The sequence below is a fragment of the Emys orbicularis genome, chromosome 3 (assembly GCF_028017835.1).
Source record: "Emys orbicularis isolate rEmyOrb1 chromosome 3, rEmyOrb1.hap1, whole genome shotgun sequence".
NCBI lineage: Eukaryota > Metazoa > Chordata > Testudines > Emydidae > Emys > Emys orbicularis.
Window position 1 is genome coordinate 9,591,972 of NC_088685.1, and position 18,797 is coordinate 9,610,768.

General features: G+C 45.0%; 1 protein-coding gene across 1 annotated transcript in view; it reads right to left on the reverse strand.

Annotated features, from left to right (window-relative positions):
* Positions 1 to 18,797, reverse strand: part of PINX1 (PIN2 (TERF1) interacting telomerase inhibitor 1) — a 75,679-nt gene that overhangs the window by 42,478 nt on the left and 14,404 nt on the right. Inside the window, exons 5-6 of the mRNA XM_065400952.1 lie at positions 15,325 to 15,414; positions 13,687 to 13,760 (exon numbers count right to left, since the gene is read on the reverse strand). Coding sequence (XP_065257024.1) covers positions 13,687 to 13,760; positions 15,325 to 15,414 — 164 coding nt within the window. The remainder of the gene's footprint in view (positions 1 to 13,686; positions 13,761 to 15,324; positions 15,415 to 18,797) is intronic.

Below are 18,797 nucleotides of genomic sequence, written 5' to 3' on the forward strand. Positions count from 1 at the left end.
ACACAGCCTAGAGTTAGACCACCTGGTAAAGCCAATTAGTAGTTAAAAATAATGGGCTGCTGCACAAAGGTGGAGGTGGGGGAATTAAAAGCCAACGAAACGCTTCTTCCACTTATTACTCATGCTGTGCCCATTTCCCTGGCATCTGTGCATCAGGTTAAAAATAAACTAATTCAAACAAATATATGAGTCACGTCAATGGGTGCTTCAAATTACAAACCAAAACTAATCAAAAAGTTTTGTTCAAACTTTTCCCCCCCTCCAAAGAAAAGCTGACTCATCAAAATGGAAACTTCTGGTTTCAACAAAAATTTGATGTTTTCATCAGAAAACTGAAATATCTTCAAGTTTTGGGTGACAAACTTGGACTGAACAGTAAAAATTTTCAGCTTTCAGAAAAATTTCAAATGAAAACTCAGTTTGGTAATTTTTCCCCTGGGAACAAAAAGCATTTCCTGACCAGGTCTACACACAACCCCCTTGCAGTATAAGCTGGTTACAACACAGGACTGGGAGTCAGGAAATATGGGTTCTGTTTTTGGGTCTACCACATACTGAGTCAGAGCTCAGGTGAGGTACCTAACCATACGTCCACTGATTTTGGCTGTGCAACCTGAAACACTTAGGGTTGGTTTTCAGGGTGCTAGACACCCATAAGTCAACGGGAGCTGCAGGGACCAAACACCGCTGAAAATTCAGGCCCTAGATATCTCAAGTTGGGCGCCCAAAATTAGTACAGGGGGTCCCTGGTATATGTCTCCCCCTTATCCATCGTTTCGCGTATCCGTCGTTCATCAATAGGGGAATGTGTTCCGATTCACATCGGTCCTGATCCGCATCAGCTTTTGAATGGCTTTTCTGTGGGTGCTTAGCAGTCACCGGCAGCCAGCGCCTCCCCCTCCCTCCCTCCCAGCGCCTCCTGCATGCTACGAAACAGCTGTTCCCTGGCGCGCAGGAGGCACTGGGAGGGAGGGGGAGGAGTGGGGATGGGGCACGCTCAGGGGAGTGGACAGAATCATGGCCGGGACCGCCGGCCCCACTGATCAACTCCGCCCCCTCCCTCCCAGCACGTCTCAAAATAGCTGTTCCCCGGCGTGCAGGAGGCGCTGGGGGTGGGGGATGAGCCGGGACAGGGTATGCTCAAAGGTGGGGGCAGAACTGGGCAGGAAGGGAGTGGAGAGGGGAAAGGCGGGGGGGGGGGGGGGCATTATTTCATATGGGGGAAAAAATCCCCGGTATCCATCGCCCTTTTCAAGAACACAACCCCGACATATACCGGGGACCCCCTGTACATACTTTTGAAAGCGTTGGTCTTAACAGCTCTCTGCCTCAGTTTCCCCATCTTCAGTATGGGTATAATATATGGCTGTTGGGATTAATAATTTATTAATGTGCTGGAGGCAGATACTATGAATGCTGTTAGAAATGCCTAGCAGAAAATAAAGAGCATGGACTATGGTTGCTGAGCAAGGGAGCCTTATACCATAATCTGTAACTTGCCACCTCTGGCAGACTATCAAAGTGCCCAGGTTCCACAATTCAAGGCCCTGAACTGAGATTGCCCTGTTGCTGGTCCCGGGCAATTCAGTTCCAGGAACCATTTTAACCATGTCCCATCATTACAGTTAACGTAGCTGTCCCCATGAAGAGATTCTGCTCCCTCTTTTATAGGTATAAATCATGCTAACTCCACTGAAGCGTAAAATAGCTGGAAGGGAGGAAATTCAAGCCCAGAGAACAAAAGGGTTGTGCACCCCCAACACGGGTCATTTCAACCCATAGTTTATGAGTGCTTCCAGATTTCTCACGGACACTAAGTTCTAACACTCCAGAATGCTGGCATAACACTTTCCATCATCATCAGTAGTTGGCTAGGAGATTCCATCCCACACCGGTGGACTATGACCCAGCCTCTGTTATACAGGCCTTTGTCACCTCCTGGCTGGCCCACAACAATGTGATACACCTGGACAAGTAGCCATCAGCTGTTTGGAAACTCCAACTAGTATAGAACACTGCAGTATATCTCCACAGCAAGATGGGCTACCGTGAGCATATCACACCTGTGCTCTGCTCTCCACAGTGGCTATCCAATGAATATATTGAGTCAAGTTCAAGGCCTCTGTCATTTTCATACTATGGGTATATGTCTACACAGCAACTAGACACCCGCAGCTGGCCCATGCCAGCCTACTTGGTCACGTGGGCTCAGACTGCGGGGCTGTTTCATTGCTGTGTAGACTTCCAGGCTTGGGCTGGAGCCTGAGCTCTGGAACCTTCCCATCTCGTGGGGTAGAGCCGGGTCGAGTGTACACTCTACAATTAAATAGCCCCAGAGCCCGAGCCCCATGAACCCGAATCAGATGGTACAGGCCAGCCGTGGGTTTTTAATTGCAGTATAGACATAATCCCAGGCCTCTGAGGGTATCTAAAAGAGCCCAAAGCTCCAAAATAAGCTTCTGACTAACACCTCTGCTCCTCAGGCACCACAGAACTTTCTACCATAAGGGTAAAGCTCCCCTGTGCAGGAGACAGCACTTTCTTCGGAGCCTGCCCGAGTGTGTGGAATGAACTCCTGCAGGAACTAGCTACCACAAATCTCACCACCTTCTGCTCCAAGGGCAAAGCACACAGACTAACACGGCTACCCCCTGATACAAATACACTGTGCGCACATAAAACCTGCCAAACCAAAACACTCCACCATCCACATAATTTCCCTCCCTGCTGCTGCCCTGCCCCAGCCAGCCACAGCCCTACCTGTGCCTCCCTGATAACCTCATCATCTCCTCACACGTGGGTGCACCCCAGTTTGAAAACTAATGTTCTGCCCTATGCCATGTGTGGATAGAAGAGTGCAGTGTACTCCATCAACCCAGGGCCAGACGGCAGGTGGGGGAAACGGAGGAGCCTGCTATTCTGGCTGTACATAGGGACCTAGGACTCTATAAACTAATAGCAAAAGGTGTAATTATATCACAGTATGATATACAAATTCTGTGAGGGGTCAATTAAAACTTCAGTGAACTTTTCTCATCACTTTATTTCCCGTCCAGCAGACCAATTTTCTAAAAAGAATGTCTGAAATTGACCAAATGTTTTTTAGAAACACACAAATTTGTCACAAAATTGTAATGTCCGTAATAAGGGCTATGTCAGAAATGGGTTACACAAGACAAAGTCAAGGCTAATTAAACTCTCCATCTGCCAATCCAAAATTCCTATCTGATGGCTGCTGCTCTCTGATAGTTTAAAAGCTGTACAACAGCCAATTAGGAATTGTCATCTCTTGGTTTATGTGACAGTGTCAACAATTAAACCTTTTCTAATGTGCTTGTTTTTATGGCTCTTTACATAACTGCACCGGGGGGGGAGGGATAGCTCAGAGGCTTGAGCATTGGCCTGCTAAACCCAGGGTTGTGAGTTCAATCCTTGAGGGGGCCACTTAGGGATCTGGGGCAAAATCAGTACTTGGTCCTGCTAGTGAAGGCAGGGGGCTGGACTCGATGACCTTTCAGGGTCCCTTCCAGCTCTATGAGAGAGGTATATCTCCATATATTATATTATATTACATTACATTATATTATGCTCCAACCTGGTTTACCCTTTCCTCCTGTGTGGAGGGATCTGGATCATATTATTTTACACTGTATCAAATCAACTTGTAAATGCTAAGGATCCAGTTCTGCCACCTTTTTACACAGCAGGTAGTACCTCACTCTGGAAACAGGCCCGCTGGGAAATCAATGAGACCGTTTGCGGAGGAAGAGCCCATTTAGTGTATGGGTGGCAGAGTCAAGTCTTAATTATATTGGGCACTTTACCCCATGGGTTCTTCCACTGATGCCACTGGACCTGATCATGGAGTAAAGTATTGTTCATGCAATGATGATATGGCCCGTTAAACTACTGAAATGTACATAAACGTGAAAGCCACAAACCTTTCCGACCTGATATACTACCTAGCTTCACTACCAATCCATGGCAAGGATTTATGCTTTTGAGGTTGCTTTGACAGAGGGGGGCCTTTGGCACTTTAGAAAGTAGACATGAGTGATAAATGCAGCAGGTGGTTATATCTGGGATTCTCCCTTTAAAATGTTTCACCACCCAAACCTAAAAAGCACTCTTCAAAAAGCAACAGCAGCAAAAAACTTACCTCCCAAAAAAATGCAGTGCAGTTTTCACAGAGTGTAGTTAAAAAATGACTAAGTTTTCTTGATATATGAATTTGTGGGCAAACCATTTATCAATGGGCCTGTTTACCTCTGCAGCAGAGTCCCTCAAGCCAAGAGCCATGTCATTCCCCTTTGACTGATTAATTAGCCAATCAGAGGACATTTTTCACTGTGAGGCATGATGGTTTATTCCTGCTAATGCTTGGTCTCTAACAGCAACACATTAAAGCCAACTCGGCTCTTTTAGCCTATCGAAGTGACCAAAAGGGAAGGAGAGAAGATAAATCAAAAGAGCTCCCCCCAGTTTCATTGCAGTCCCTAACTAAACCCCCAAGGAATGAACAGATAGAGGCAAGATTCTTCATCAATGAAGAGAAAAGAAAAAGCACTGGTTCCTTGACACTGGGAGATGTCTCTCTATCTGCTGATTTCTGAACAGCAATAATTTATCCTCAGTTGATTAACAGGGTGCTTACAGAATAGGCAATGAAATGTCAATACTTAGCAGTTCTCTTGATAAAAGGAAAGAAGAGCTAAGATACCATGCTAGATAAAGGAATGTTTACCATTGCTGCCGGAATAACGTCCCCGGTACTGAGAAGCACCAAACATAACCCCGATTAACACCATGGGGCCTGATTCACTGCTGCTCTGCAGCTGGTAGTCAGATACACCAGCACAAAATGGGTGCAAAATGCTACCAGTAGTGCTTTGTACTGGTGTAATGAGAGCACAAGGTGCAAGGCTATGATGAACTGGGCCCTCTATTTATATTTTAATGAGTTAGCTAGTATTTGTACGTACCACTGCCCTCTACTGGGTGTAGCAGAATTGCTCAAGTGGCAAAGTGCTCAAATGTGGGTCAAAAGCCCTACACTGCTAACAGCTGACGAAGGGGCTTTTGTCTCTGAAGTTTCACAGGCCATGGTTTGCAATGTAGCAATACCTGAGGCGCCACAGATTTAATACAATACATTCACAAAAAACTTCTCTCTTTCAGAAGTAACATTAAGGTAATTCATTCAAATGGTCAAAAGGCAGGAAATGCAGAACTTAAAACTGAATGTACAATATTAACTCTTTCCCTTTGTGCCTATGCCTCAGGAAACATGGCCAGCTCCCACTGAAGTCAATGAGAGTTATCATTGCCTTTTAATGGGAGTTAGATGCGCCCCTTGGTCTAATTACACAACATTCAATTTCTCAAATTATACATATAGGCACACACACCAATCGTCTGTACTGAGTGAACCATAATGGTCAAGGCAGACAAAAATTAACAGCTCACAGGGAGGGTTCCTACCAATCACTGTCTTCAAAGTTTGGATCTCCTATATAACAGCATCAAGCAATTTCCCACGGCTACTGATAGGGTGATAGAGTGCATTTCAATCACTTACCAGAGTTTACCGTAAGTGATCAAGCATTTTCTTCCCCCCCCACCTACCAAACTATGGATTTTTGAAGATACAAATGAAAAACCATCACTGATGTACAAATTGCAAGGAGCAGCCATCACAAAAACAGAAGCTGTAAGCGGAGGCTGAGCGGTGACTATGTTGTTACTGGAGTGTTTGGGTCAGGGTTTACAATAGAAGTAGTTCAGTATTTAACCATCCATTCCAATATCTGACACTTCATTACAGGACTATTTATTCTCATTTACTTCCCTTACTGATCTTAAACATTGCATTAAAAGCAATGAACCTAATATTTACCCCTCGACAATACAGAATGCATTAAACATTCTTTAGCTGTAAACATGAAGGGCTGACTGATATATATATATGAGACAGAAAGTCCTGTGCTCAGAGTCTGAGAGCCATGAAGTCCTAAATTTTAATCCCATCACTGACAAATTCCCTCTGTGGGCCAAATTACAACCCCTGGGTCACAGCTCCTCACCCTTGAAAATGGGGATATTATACATCTAATATCAAATAAATACAGCAGGAGAGAATAAATGCAATACATATTAGAGACCACTAGAGAGTGAAGGAGGAAGACAATGCTGTGGGAACCATCACATTTTTGTGAGGTATTTCAAATAAACCAATTTATAATTCCCCACCCCTCACATATTACATCCAGTTTTTCTTGACTTTATTTACTATAGGGGCTTGGATTTCCCTTAGGAGATTATTCCACTGACATTGCCATTAGGAAGCTTGCAGAAGATCTGGCATGTGTCTTCCTTTTCCTAACTAAGTGCCTGCTCCCTGTTCTATTCCCAGCTTTTGACCACCCTGAATAGAAGAAGCCTTTCCTTTTCCTTTATTACTCCCCCACACCCAGCTATTTATAGACAATGTGGTAGTCTCTTTCTGCCTCTTTTCTAAGATGAGCACATCCAATTGCTCCACTCCCGCCTTCTAGCACATGCCCTCTAACCTTTAGCCATTTTACTAAGCTCATTTTGGACTCTCTCCAGCTTTTCAACATCCTTTTTGTATTGCACATTCCCATTCTGAACACCCTGTGCCAACTGTGATCTTGCCAAGCTCAAATAGCACTATCAGTAATTCTTATCTGATAACCAACTTCTGTCTTATGCAACACTTAATAATGTCCACAGACAAAGCTTTGAAGAACATAGCTAATGAATCCTGACACCACCCAGTGACACAGGTATTAGCTCCATTTTACAGATGGGAAAACTGATGCAGAGAGAAGTTGTGACTAGTCTAAGAACACATTAGTTAAGCCTCACATACCCTATGCCAGGTAAGTATCAGCATTCACATTTCACAAAGGCGAAAACCAGGGCACGGAGGGAGGAAGTGGTTTGCCTACAGCCTCTCAGTGAGTCAATGGCAGAGCCAGGATTAGGCACATTTTCAAGTTCTGGATTCTAACCACTAGGCAATGAGGTCTTTGATAACTTCTGGGAAATGCAAATCAATTGAGGAAACTCTGGAAAATGTGTGAGAAGCCAATTTCCTGATAAAAAGTGAGACAGCAATGGGGAGGAAGACTGAAATTCCAGATGATGAACAGGAAAGTGATCACACCAAACCTGGAGGTAAATGGGCAACTAGTCTTTGGCCATTTAGGGGAACTCATGCATGACAACATCCATGTTACTATAATTTAAGGAAGCTGTTTACTGATCAGATGGCCTGAGACATGGAAGTGAGATGGGCTTAAAACACTCAAGTTTTCTATGCAGGAATCTGACTTATTAGAAGCGTCCCAGCAAATCAGGGCTTCTCCCCCAAACTTAGTCAGTGCCAGAATCATGTTGTACAGCTAATGAGCTGGGACCGTCTAACTCATTCCCAAATCCTCAGTCTCTCTCAGGAGTATTTTCTCCTGTGATAAGGCTCCATCAGGAAACACAGCTGGATGGAGGAAGGAAATTCTGAGAAGAAAAAAAAAAAAAAAAAAAACAGTGGGGGTTCCAGGAAGTTCAACCAGATAGGAACTAATGGAATTTGTTTTTCTGTCTCCCCAGCTCCGAAGTGAGTGAGAAAATTAAAGGGGGGTGGGGAGAAGCCTGGCAGGCACTGCCCTGCAAGCAGGTCCCCACCGCGGGTCTCGGGAGAGCGCCATAATTACAATTCAATATTTTCGATCACTCATTGTCTCCCTGAGAAAACTGCAGACGTTTCCAATTTAGGTGAGCTCCAAAGCTCAGCCATTGTTTTCACTTTAAGGAAGACGGTTCCAGAGGTCCCTCTGTAGTTTATTAAAAAGGCTTTGTTTGGTCACACGATCTATCATGAAGGAAACATTTATTTTAGATTTAAAATAATTTTAAAAAGACGCCTATCAAAGGCTTTGGCTACCCTCGCATCATCAATACATACAATGAAATCCCAGCAGCATTGACGTGATCACTTTAACAAGATCTCAGCCGGACAGACACCCCTTCATGGGTATGGGGAGCAGGCACACAGCCCTCTCTAAAAATCCTACCCAACCTGATGTGGTTTTTTTCCAGCTTGCCTGAAAGGTGGCTAAATTCAGGCTACTTGGGACTGGGGGTGGGGAGCAAGATCCAGTCTCGGAGCCTTCACAGAGAATGCACTGCCAGCCACCCGTCTCTTTCATAAAGAGGGGGATCCTGCTTGTGCATCCCTGCTGACTGCAGAGGAGGCAGAATGAGGTAGAGAGAGAGGTGGTCCCTCAGGCAGGTAGCCTCAGACCATTCAGGGCTTTATAGGGTATAACCAACATCCTAACTCCACGCGCAGCCTAATGGGCAGCCAATACAGATCCCAGAGCTCAGCGGTCACACGCTTCCAGTGATATGTCCCGCTTAGTAGGTGAGCCACGTCATTCTGTGTCAGCTTCAGTGTCCGAATGGTTTTAAGGTGGAGCCCCAAGCAGAATGTGCTACAATAGTCTAATCTTCAGGTGACAAAAGCATCGATAACAGTGACACGGTCAACATTTGAAAAGAAAGGTCACAGCCTCCTAGCCAGGTGCAGGTGGTAAAAAGCTGACTGCCTTAGTGCTCTAATGTGGTCATCAAACAGCAGCTGGGAGCTGAAACCACCCCTAAATTGTAAACACTAGTGACTAATGGTGGATGTATTCCCTCAGTGGGACCTATATTATCTCCACCATCTCCTCTAGCTGCTTCCCCCGACCCACCATCATCTCAGTCTTGTTGACGCTGAGCTTCAACCAGGTCGCTCTGACCCATAACTCAATCTTACTGGCTGAGGTGCTGAATTGCATCAGGAGAGTGGGACAAGAGAGAGATACAGCTGGGTGTCATCAACATACTGATAACACCCCCACGCCTCCTTAATAACCTAATCCTCCTACTGGCCCAGACTCAGGTAGAGTGGGAAAGGTGACAGACTGGCACCCACACCTGAGAACTTTTCAGGAAAAAACCAATGTGCCCACAACTACCCATTGAGATCTCAGAGAAAAAGACTGAAGATTTATCCAAGGATAGGTACATAACAGGCAACTGCAATGTAAGCTTCTCTGCATCTCTTGACTCTGAGCTGGTGGGACCATCTGTAGGAATAAGAAGGGAATTTAGTGTCCAGGTTAACTCAGTCCTTAGTGCTTTCTTTCGAGGTTTTGTGATATGGACAGTTGTCCAGCAGGAGATGGACTGAAACCACCTCACACAGACCCATCAAAAAGCTATTACACGTAGAGAAGGAGTTTTGGTGACTCAGTGACCTGAGTTGTATTCTATGAACTAGAGGCGAAATATTAGACATTCTATTACCGGTTCCTTGAAAGGGATCTCTCTCAAGTACACATGGTTTGAGAATGCAGGAGCAATACAAGACGCATTACCACTATACAAAGTGTGGTTACAATAAGGCTTTAGAAGCCAATAAGACTCCTTGGTAGCAGTAGTCTAATCACCTAAATCCACCTGTCCTGACTTGTCCCATGCAGGGATGACAGCATGCAACTGCAGAAGGCTGAAACTGTAATGAAAAGGCAAGGGACCACAGACTATCAGTGTCCGAAAGCACATCCCAAGGTTCTGATGGACACCAGGACTCTTCCTACACTCTCTCTGAACAGGAACTGATATAAACTACTGTCCACGAGAATTACAGCATCTGCAGTGCTCTCTCTTTGACACATCAGGGAAATGCCCAGTGTCCAGGAATTGTAGCAGAGACCACAAATAAACCTGACAAATACCATTTAAAAGGGTCAACTGACCAATTAATGTAATACCAAGCCAGATTCCCCCCTCCTATGGAAAATCCAGTGTAGGAGACAAAAGAGGAGTAGGAAAAGTCTGTGAAGTTCCATGCTGCAACTCCCCCTTTACTTGAGGGGCTGAGCGGTGCAGTTTTTATATTGTTCGCCCTCTAAACGTCACAGACCTCTGGGATCCAGAGAGAAAGGAGGGCTATTGCACTGGGGCTAGAATGGCTTAAGAAGCAGCTGTGCTGCTATTGGCTGTGTCTAACTGTGGCTGACAAGCAGCAGCTTCAGAGGGGGCGATTCCACCATGCCAAGTTGCCCTACCTCTTCTGCCACTATTTCAGCATGGAAATCTAGCCAGGGAACAGGGAATAGTGCCACAGAGAATAGCACCTCTCCTGCACCCCCATAGTTCAGTGCCACATCAAAGCCATTAGCCATCACGTTTTTATAAGAATAAAAACATGCCTATATCTGAATGCATTTCTATAGTGCTTCCACTCCTAGTGTTGCCACCTTTCAAAGAGCTGGTAACCAGACCCCTGACAACCTGCACATGCTCCACCTCTTCCCCGCAAGGCCTCGCCCCCATTGGTCGCTCATCTCCCTCCATGCTCCCGTCACTTGCTGGCTCATCTCAAGGAGCCTGCCTGCAGGTAGCAGGCAGCCCCAGCTGAGCAGGTGTCGGTGCGGGTTAATGACCCAGCGTCTCGCCCCGCCCTGCGGTAACTGGGCTTTTGGTTTGGGTGCCATTTAGGGTTGCCAGGTCATTGGCAGTTTCTCAAGGAGACAATATTAAAGGCTTCACTGTAAACTATCGTGATGTGAAGGAGAGACAGAAATATAGTGAAAGGCCAATATGACTCCACCAGGAGCTCTTTAATGACCTGAAAAATCAAAAAAGGAAGCCTACAAAAAGTGGAAACATGGACAAATTGCTAAGGAGGAGTACAAAAGAATTGCACAAGCATGTAGGGACAAAATCAGAAAGGTTAAGGCACAAAATAAAAGGCAATAAGAAAAGGTTTTTTTAAGTACATTAGGAGCAAGAGAAAGATGAAGAAAAGCGTAGTCTTCTACTTAGTGGGGAAGCATATCTAATAAATGATGACATCAAGAAAGCTGAGATATTTAATAATGCCTATTTTCCCTCAGTTTTCACTAAAAAGATTAATGGTGAACAGATACTCAACAAAATATTAACAACAAGGTGAAAGGAATGCAAGCTAAAATAGGGAAAGAATAAGAAAGAATATTTAGATAAGCTAGATGATGTGGATCACAAATTGAATACGAGTTAATCTGATGCAGCTGTGAAAAAGGCTTATATCATTGTGGGGTGTATTAACATTGTGGTTGTCTATAAGACATGGGAGGTCCCACTCTACTCAGCACTGGTGAGGCCTCAGCTGGAGTACTACGTCTAATTCTGGACGCCACACTTTAGGACAAATTGGAGAGATTCGAAAGGAGCGCAACAAAAATAAAAGGTTTAGAAAACCTGACGTATGAGGAAAGGCTAAAAAAACTAGGCACATAAAGCCTTGAGAAAAGAAGACTGAGGGGGGACCTGATAATCGTCAAATATGTTACAAAAAGGACTGTGATCAATTGCTTTCCATGTCTACTGAAGGTAGAAGTGGTAGTAATGGGCTTATTCTGCAGTAAGGGAGATTTAAGTTATTAGGAAAAACTTTCTAACTCTAAGGGTAGTTAAGCTCTGGAATACACTTCTAAGGGAGGTTGTGGAATTCCCATCATTGGAATTTTTTAAAAACAGGTTGGACAAACCCCTGTCAGGGATGGTCTAGGTTTACTTGGTCCTGCCACAGCACAAGGGGCTGGACTTGATGACTTCCCAGCGTCCCTTCCAGTCCTACAGCTCTACGATTCTACAGTGAGATCACTGTTTGGATCACTCTGTTTGGGCAAAATGTGATCCATGAGTTCCTTAAATTTAATGTGGCGATGAAGACTATAAAAAGACTACAAGTCCCAGCAGGTTCTGCTACACCTTGAGCTATCAGGTGGCACCACCTCAGCAAGAGGGCCCATGGCCATACAGCTAATAGGAGAGGTTAATCAAGGGGGCTCAACTACTGAAGGCATATGATAGCTTAGGCCGCTGGTGGCTGCTATGGACTTGAAGTCCAAAAGCCAATTTCAAAACTGCAATAAATTAATGGATCATTAAGACCAGCTGTATTGTGGCTGATGAAGTCTCCCCAAACTGTTATCCATCAAGTCCAAATGATGTGGCTTGTAAAACGAAGGTCTGGATTATGACTCTCAGTTGCTGACAAGACAGGACGGTTCTTGGTTTTAAGTCTCTTCTAGCCTCAGTTATTTCAATTAATGGTAGCGCAATTCTTGCAGTTTGGGGAATTCTTACCATAAGAAGCAGATCTAATACCCACTTTCTCTCCCTGCCATGGAGGTGCTATAGTTTTGATAGCCTACAGATCTTTACCGTTACAACACTCATCAGAGACAGGATCTCCTAGCACACTATTCCCAAGCTCCATGTCGCTGGCTTCTCGTGAAGCTGTAGAACAGCTTTAAAATGTTTTTGATTGGAGCTGGCACAAGGCTCTGCATAGTCTAGCTCCATCACATATGGTATTCAAGAAATCCTCTCAGTTCAAACACAGGCTGCAGCCTTCCCTCTAACCACGACTTCAGAGTGCTCACAGGGTTAGCAGTATAATTCCTGTGGCACGTTCTTTTGTCCCTTCTGTGTGTGCACACTAGTGATCATCAGTATTGCCAAAACACTTGCCTGGTTGCACTAGTCACGTTCCTGCACAAGGGAATCACTCTGCATATTCATAAGACAGACACCCTCCCCATAACAGAAAAATGCTACTGAAAGTGCAAACCTAGCTGTGACCTACAGAACTCACATCGGTGAGTCTCTAAGCTTCAATTTGGACTTCACATTTTACCTACCTGAAGGAACAAAGAGTCCCTGGGAGATATTTAATAGCAGAACTCATTTATACCTGTGAGTATTGCATACCGAACAACGAAAGTGAAAACCAAGCCACCATATTTAAAGTGACATTAAAACAGCTCCTCAGGTTTAGAATTTGTAAATATTCAGCTCTCTTGTGGAAACATAAGAACAATTTGCTGTTTTGCTGAGTTTGGTCAGTTTTTGCTAAATATTGTACTTTATATTTACAATATGTACGTAATCTGCAACTCAAACAACAAAAGATAGCTACTATGCACTCTATACTGCAAATAAGAGTGTAAAAGGAAAAACAAAATTCTTAATACTGACTGATTTTTAGAGAAGTTATGCCATGTCCGCAGTAGATCATTAAAACATCCACTAAACTCACTCTTTTCACCCAACAGTTAAAAGCTTGCCCTTCCATTCAGAGCTTTAATGGGGACAGAATGGGGGCTTTACAGACAGGAAAGGCCATTGCTCTCGAAGGGTACGTAATAATCTCACTTGCACCAAGGCATTTGGATATGTGCATAGGTTTTTTTAAAGGGAAAAATGTTAAAGGAAGAGGAATGATTTACACTATTGAACCCACGATCAAGAAAGACATGCTGGCCTGTCGACCTGCAGGGACGTGCTGGCCGCCGCTTCCCATTGGCCAGGAACGGCGAACCGCGGCCACTGGGAGCTACGGGCGGCCGTGCAAATGTAAACAAATTGTCTGACGGCCTGCCAGCGGATTACCCTGACGGGCGGCGTGCAGCCCACGGGTCGCACACCACTGCCCTAACTGGTTTTGAGATGGAACTTGCTACGTTTATGAACAGGATTGTATGACATGGTTGTCTGTGATAGCAGGGGACTGGACTCGATGACCCAGGGGGTCCCTTCCAGTCTTACAGTCATATGATTTACCTCAGTTTTTGTACTCTGTCGTTTCCCAAAAATGCAGGACAGGTCATCTTCGCTGCGGGAAGAGAGATCCTTTCCTGAGGAGGCGGTGGGGAGAGAGCAAAGAAATGCAGCCATTATTATTATTTTTATTATAATTATTATTATTATAATTATTATTTATTATTATTATTATTATTATTCATTTGGACAATATCAAAAGTGAACAGTGGGGTTCCATAAGCCTTGGGGGTTGGGGAAGGGACAGGGACATGTTATGCTGGCCCTAAATGTTGATTTTCTTTGGCCCTTTTGTAGAGGGAGGAATGGGTAGGGATGAGGCAGCAAGGGGGCACAAGAAGCCCACTGTAGTGCTTGTCCTCAGACAAACAAAAAATGTCTCTCTGCCCTCCCTCAAGTCATCCCAAAGAGGCCAGGGAAGGGGTAGAGTCGTGGCCCTACCCCCTCTCCCTCCACCTTGATGGTCATGTTGCTGACTGGATGCAGCAGGGTGGAGAAGGCTGCACCAAGCTAGAGAGAGGAATGGTCTGTCCCCCCCTACAGACAGGGTGAGTGCAGGGAGAAAGCGTGTCTCCTCGAACTCTGGCCGGATATCCCTGCCTCTGACAGCATTAAGTCTTCTTCTCTGGATACAGCGTAGCCAGCTCTGCTCTGCGGGTTAATCCTGGCTCATGAAGAGCAAAACTTCTACCTTTGGCAAGTACCAGATTGCCCCAGCTCACAGGCCTCTAAAAATGTTTTCAAGGGCAGGGCAGTGATGCTTCAGGCCCTACAATAAGCTTTATCTCCATCTGAATACAATGCTGTCTGAATAGAGGAGTGGTAGACAAAGCAGAGGAAGGGGAAGAAAGGAGGAGTGATGTGACATCTTGAGGTGCCACCAAAAATTAGCTGCAGCCTTTGGTGGAGCCCCAATACTAAAATCTGGCCCCCAGTCAGAAGTCAACTGCCACTATTTTATGTGATGCATTCACTAGTGTAACAGAACATTGTACTGGGGATTATATTTTAACAAAGTACCCATTAGTGGAAAATAGTATGTATGGGTAGAATCAATACCAATGACATTTTTATTTACACACACACCTCTGAGAGAGAAATAAAGAAAAGCCAGAAGCAGAGGATGGCTGTTATCATGAAGAAAAAAAATCAAAACTTCAGGAGTTAAATGTCATTATTTGGGTGACTTAGACCAATGATCAACGATAGAGAGAAGACCTGGTAACAGGGCTTTCCTCTTACCGCAATCAAGTTTAAGCTTATCACTGATCTTATCCACATGACCACTAAGAGGGGCTATCATGATTGCACAGGATATAGCTGTACAGATGTCCAAGCAACAACTTCTAGTTAGTTCTTTCAACACATGGACCATTGTGTTTTTTCTTTTACACCATTCAAAATAGTCACCCTTCCTTATTAAATAGCAGCTTCCTATAGACAATGATTGAATTATTCAAGAATACCAGCCTAAAGCCAACAAAAACTGCCAAATAAAGCAGGAAGGCTCTATTATAATTTAAAGCTGGTTGCCACATGGACGTGTCTAATGCCAAATGTAAGTCAGAGGGTATGTGTCATCCTGGTACATAGATATTTATAACCCTGCAGTTCATGAAAGAACAACAATGTGCCCCTTACCTTTTGCAAACTTCATATAATGAACACGTTTCCTGGAGGATCTGGATTTCTCTTCAAGACTGAATGTCTTCTTCTGTTCGCAAGAGGGCTCTAAAACACAAAGGTTACGTTTCCATTAGACAAACGCTAACCACTAAACTCAAATGTCAGTATATTTAACACCACAATTTAGGACCACGTCCCAACAACCGGTCACAACACAACATCAAAGGAGCATGATAAGTGCTGTTCAAGATATGTTACCGTATGTTCTTATTACCCCACTTCCCAGCTATTGTTACCCCTACTTGTTATAAAAGTAATTTGAAAAAAGATGCAAATTCTTCAGAGCAGTGTCTTGTTACTAAACATTTATATGGCAACACCGCCTAGAACAATGGTCCGCCAACCTGATTGCTTCTAAGTGCTGTACAATGTCTTTATGTACAACCCCTAGATAGAGTCTGTTATGATCATTTGTTGCCCACCATACCAATTAATCTAAAAGGAATTCTTGAAGACAAACACACTGATATATAGGAGCAACTTTAAGTTAGGGTACTACCCTGAAAAGTGGCTGGAAACGGCATTGTGAGGTTCTGTGATCATCTCTCAGTGACTCCCATTTTTCTAGTGCAATCACTCATAGGCTGCTTCTCTTCCCTTCCAAGGCTCTTCATGGCCAATCCCCACCTTACCAACCATCTCCTCATTCAGCATCAAGAGGTTGATACTCGCCTCCGATCGTCCCATCGTGCCAGCCTCCATCGTCCACTTATTCAATTTCCAAACAAGCACCTTCATGCCTTCTCCCATGCTGCCCCACACGCTTCAGAGGAATTCCCCATAAACATCCACAAAGCTACCTCATTGTCCACCCCCAACTCCTATGCTGGGATGCTTTAAAAAAAACCCTGATAACAGTTAGGCTGCAGATGTGCAGAGACCACTGCCTATCATGCTGATCAATATCATCTCACTGCTTCCTGGTGCTCCCCCATCTATCTGTACCCATCTGTTGTCTCGTCTTACGCTTAGATTGTAAGCTCTTCACGGCTTTGTTCTGTGTTCGCACAGCACCTAACAGTGTGGTCCTGGTCCTCGACTAGGGATCCTACCTGCTACCACAATAAAAATCGTCATCAGTTTACAAGTTAAGATGTATTTTCTAACTGCTAGGCCTGCAGACTCAGCCTGGGTACCAATAGCCAAGCTGGGTTCCTTCATTCTCACGCGCCCTCACCTGTAATCAAGGATCTGCAGACAAAATTAGTCCCGTGGTGAACCTGTGCAAACCCATTACCCTCCATGGACTAGAACAGGTGGCACTGTCTGGAACTCAGAATGACTGAGCTGGAATTAAACCAGCAACCTAGAGGGGAAAAGCTAATAGCCCATGATCACTCCCTGATCCATCCAACCCCTACTGCATTTTAACTGAAAAATCTGTAATGAGGGGAACTAGTTACTCCTAGGTCTAGCAAATCATAGAATCATAGAATCATAGAATATCAGGGTTGGAAGGGACCTCAAGAGGTCATCTAGTCCAACCCCCTGCTCAAAGCAGGACCAATTCCCAACTAAATCATCCCAGCCAGGGCTTTGTCAAGCCGGGCCTTAAAAACCTCCAAGGAAGGAGACTCCACCACCTCCCTAGGTAACGCATTCCAGTGCTTCACCACCCTCCTAGTGAAATAGTGTTTCCTAATATCCAACCTGGACCTCCCCCACTGCAACTTGAGACCATTGCTCCTTGTTCTGTCATCTGCCACCACTGAGAACAGCCGAGCTCCATCCTCTTTGGAACCTCCCTTCAGGTAGTTGAAGGCTGCTATCAAATCCCCCCTCATTCTTCTCTTCTGGAGACTAAACAATCCCAGTTCCCTCAGCCTCTCCTCATAAGTCATGTGCTCCAGACCCCTAATCATTTTTGTTGCCCTCCGCTGGACTCTTTCCAATTTTTCCACATCCTTCTTGTAGTGTGGGGCCCAAAATTGGACACAGTATTCCAGATGAGGCCTCACCAATGTCGAATAAAGGGGAACGATCACGTTCCTCGATCTGCTGGCAATGCCCCTACTTATACAGCCCAAAATGCCGTTAGCCTTCTTGGCAACAAGAGCACACTGTTGACTCATATCCAGCTTCTCGTCCACTGTGACCCCTAGGTCCTTTTCTGCAGAACTGCTACCTAGCCATTCGGTCCCTAGTCTGTAGCAGTGCATGGGATTCTTCCGTCCTAAGTGCAGGACTCTGCACTTATCCTTGTTGAACCTCATCAGGTTTTTTTTGGCCCAATCCTCTAATTTGTCTAGGTCCCTCTGTATCCGATCCCTACCCTCTAGTGTATCTACCACGCCTCCTAGTTTAGTGTCATCTGCAAACTTGCTGAGAGTGCAGTCCACACCATCCTCCAGATCATTAATAAAGATATTAAACAAAACCGGCCCCAGGACCGACCCTTGGGGCACTCCGCTTGAAACCGGCTGCCAACTAGACATGGAGCCATTGATCACTACCCGTTGAGCCCGACGATCTAGCCAGCTTTCTATCCACCTTACAGTCCATTCATCCAGCCCATATTTCTTTAACTTGGCGGCAAGAATACTGTGGGAGACTGTATCAAAAGCTTTGCTAAAGTCAAGGAATAACACATCCACTGCTTTCCCCTCATCCACAGAGCCAGTTATCTCATCATAGAAGGCAATTAGGTTAGTCAGGCACGACTTCCCTTTGGTGAATCCATGCTGACTGTTCCTGATCACTTTCCTCTCCTCTAAGTGTTTCATAATTGATTCCTTGAGGACCTGTTCCATGATTTTTCCAGGGACTGAGGTGAGGCTGACTGGCCTGTAGTTCCCCGGATCCTCCTTCTTCCCTTTTTTAAAGATGGGCACTACATTAGCCTTTTTCCAGTCATCCGGGACCTCCCCCGATCGCCATGAGTTTTCAAAAATAATGGCTAATGGCTCTGCAATCTCATCCGCCAACTCCTTTAGCACCCTCGGATGCAGCGCATCCGGCCCCATGGACTTGTGCACATCCAGTTTTTCTAAATAGTCCCGAACCACTTCTTTCTCCACATAGGGCTGGTCACCTTCTCCCCATATTGTGCTGCCCAGTGCAGCAGTCTGGGAGCTGACCTTGTTTGTGAAGACAGAGGCAAAAAAATCATTGAGGCTATAAAGAATTTGCTGCAGACAGAGTTGAAAGCCCTCAAAGACAGGTTGTGTGTGGAAACTGAGCATCATAATAGCAGGCACTTGTGATGCCACTGCTGTCTAATCCAGGGGGAACACAAAACATTCTCAGAAATAAGAATTCTCAGTGGAGCGTCAATCGCAATCTCACACTTCCAGCAAGAGTGACACCAGCACCCTCTTGTGGCTCTAAGGTGGAACTTCAGTATCCAACATCAGGAATTTTATCTATGGAGCTTTCACTGGAGAGATGCATCATCACCTCCTCTGCTGACTACTGAGACTCAGTATTAG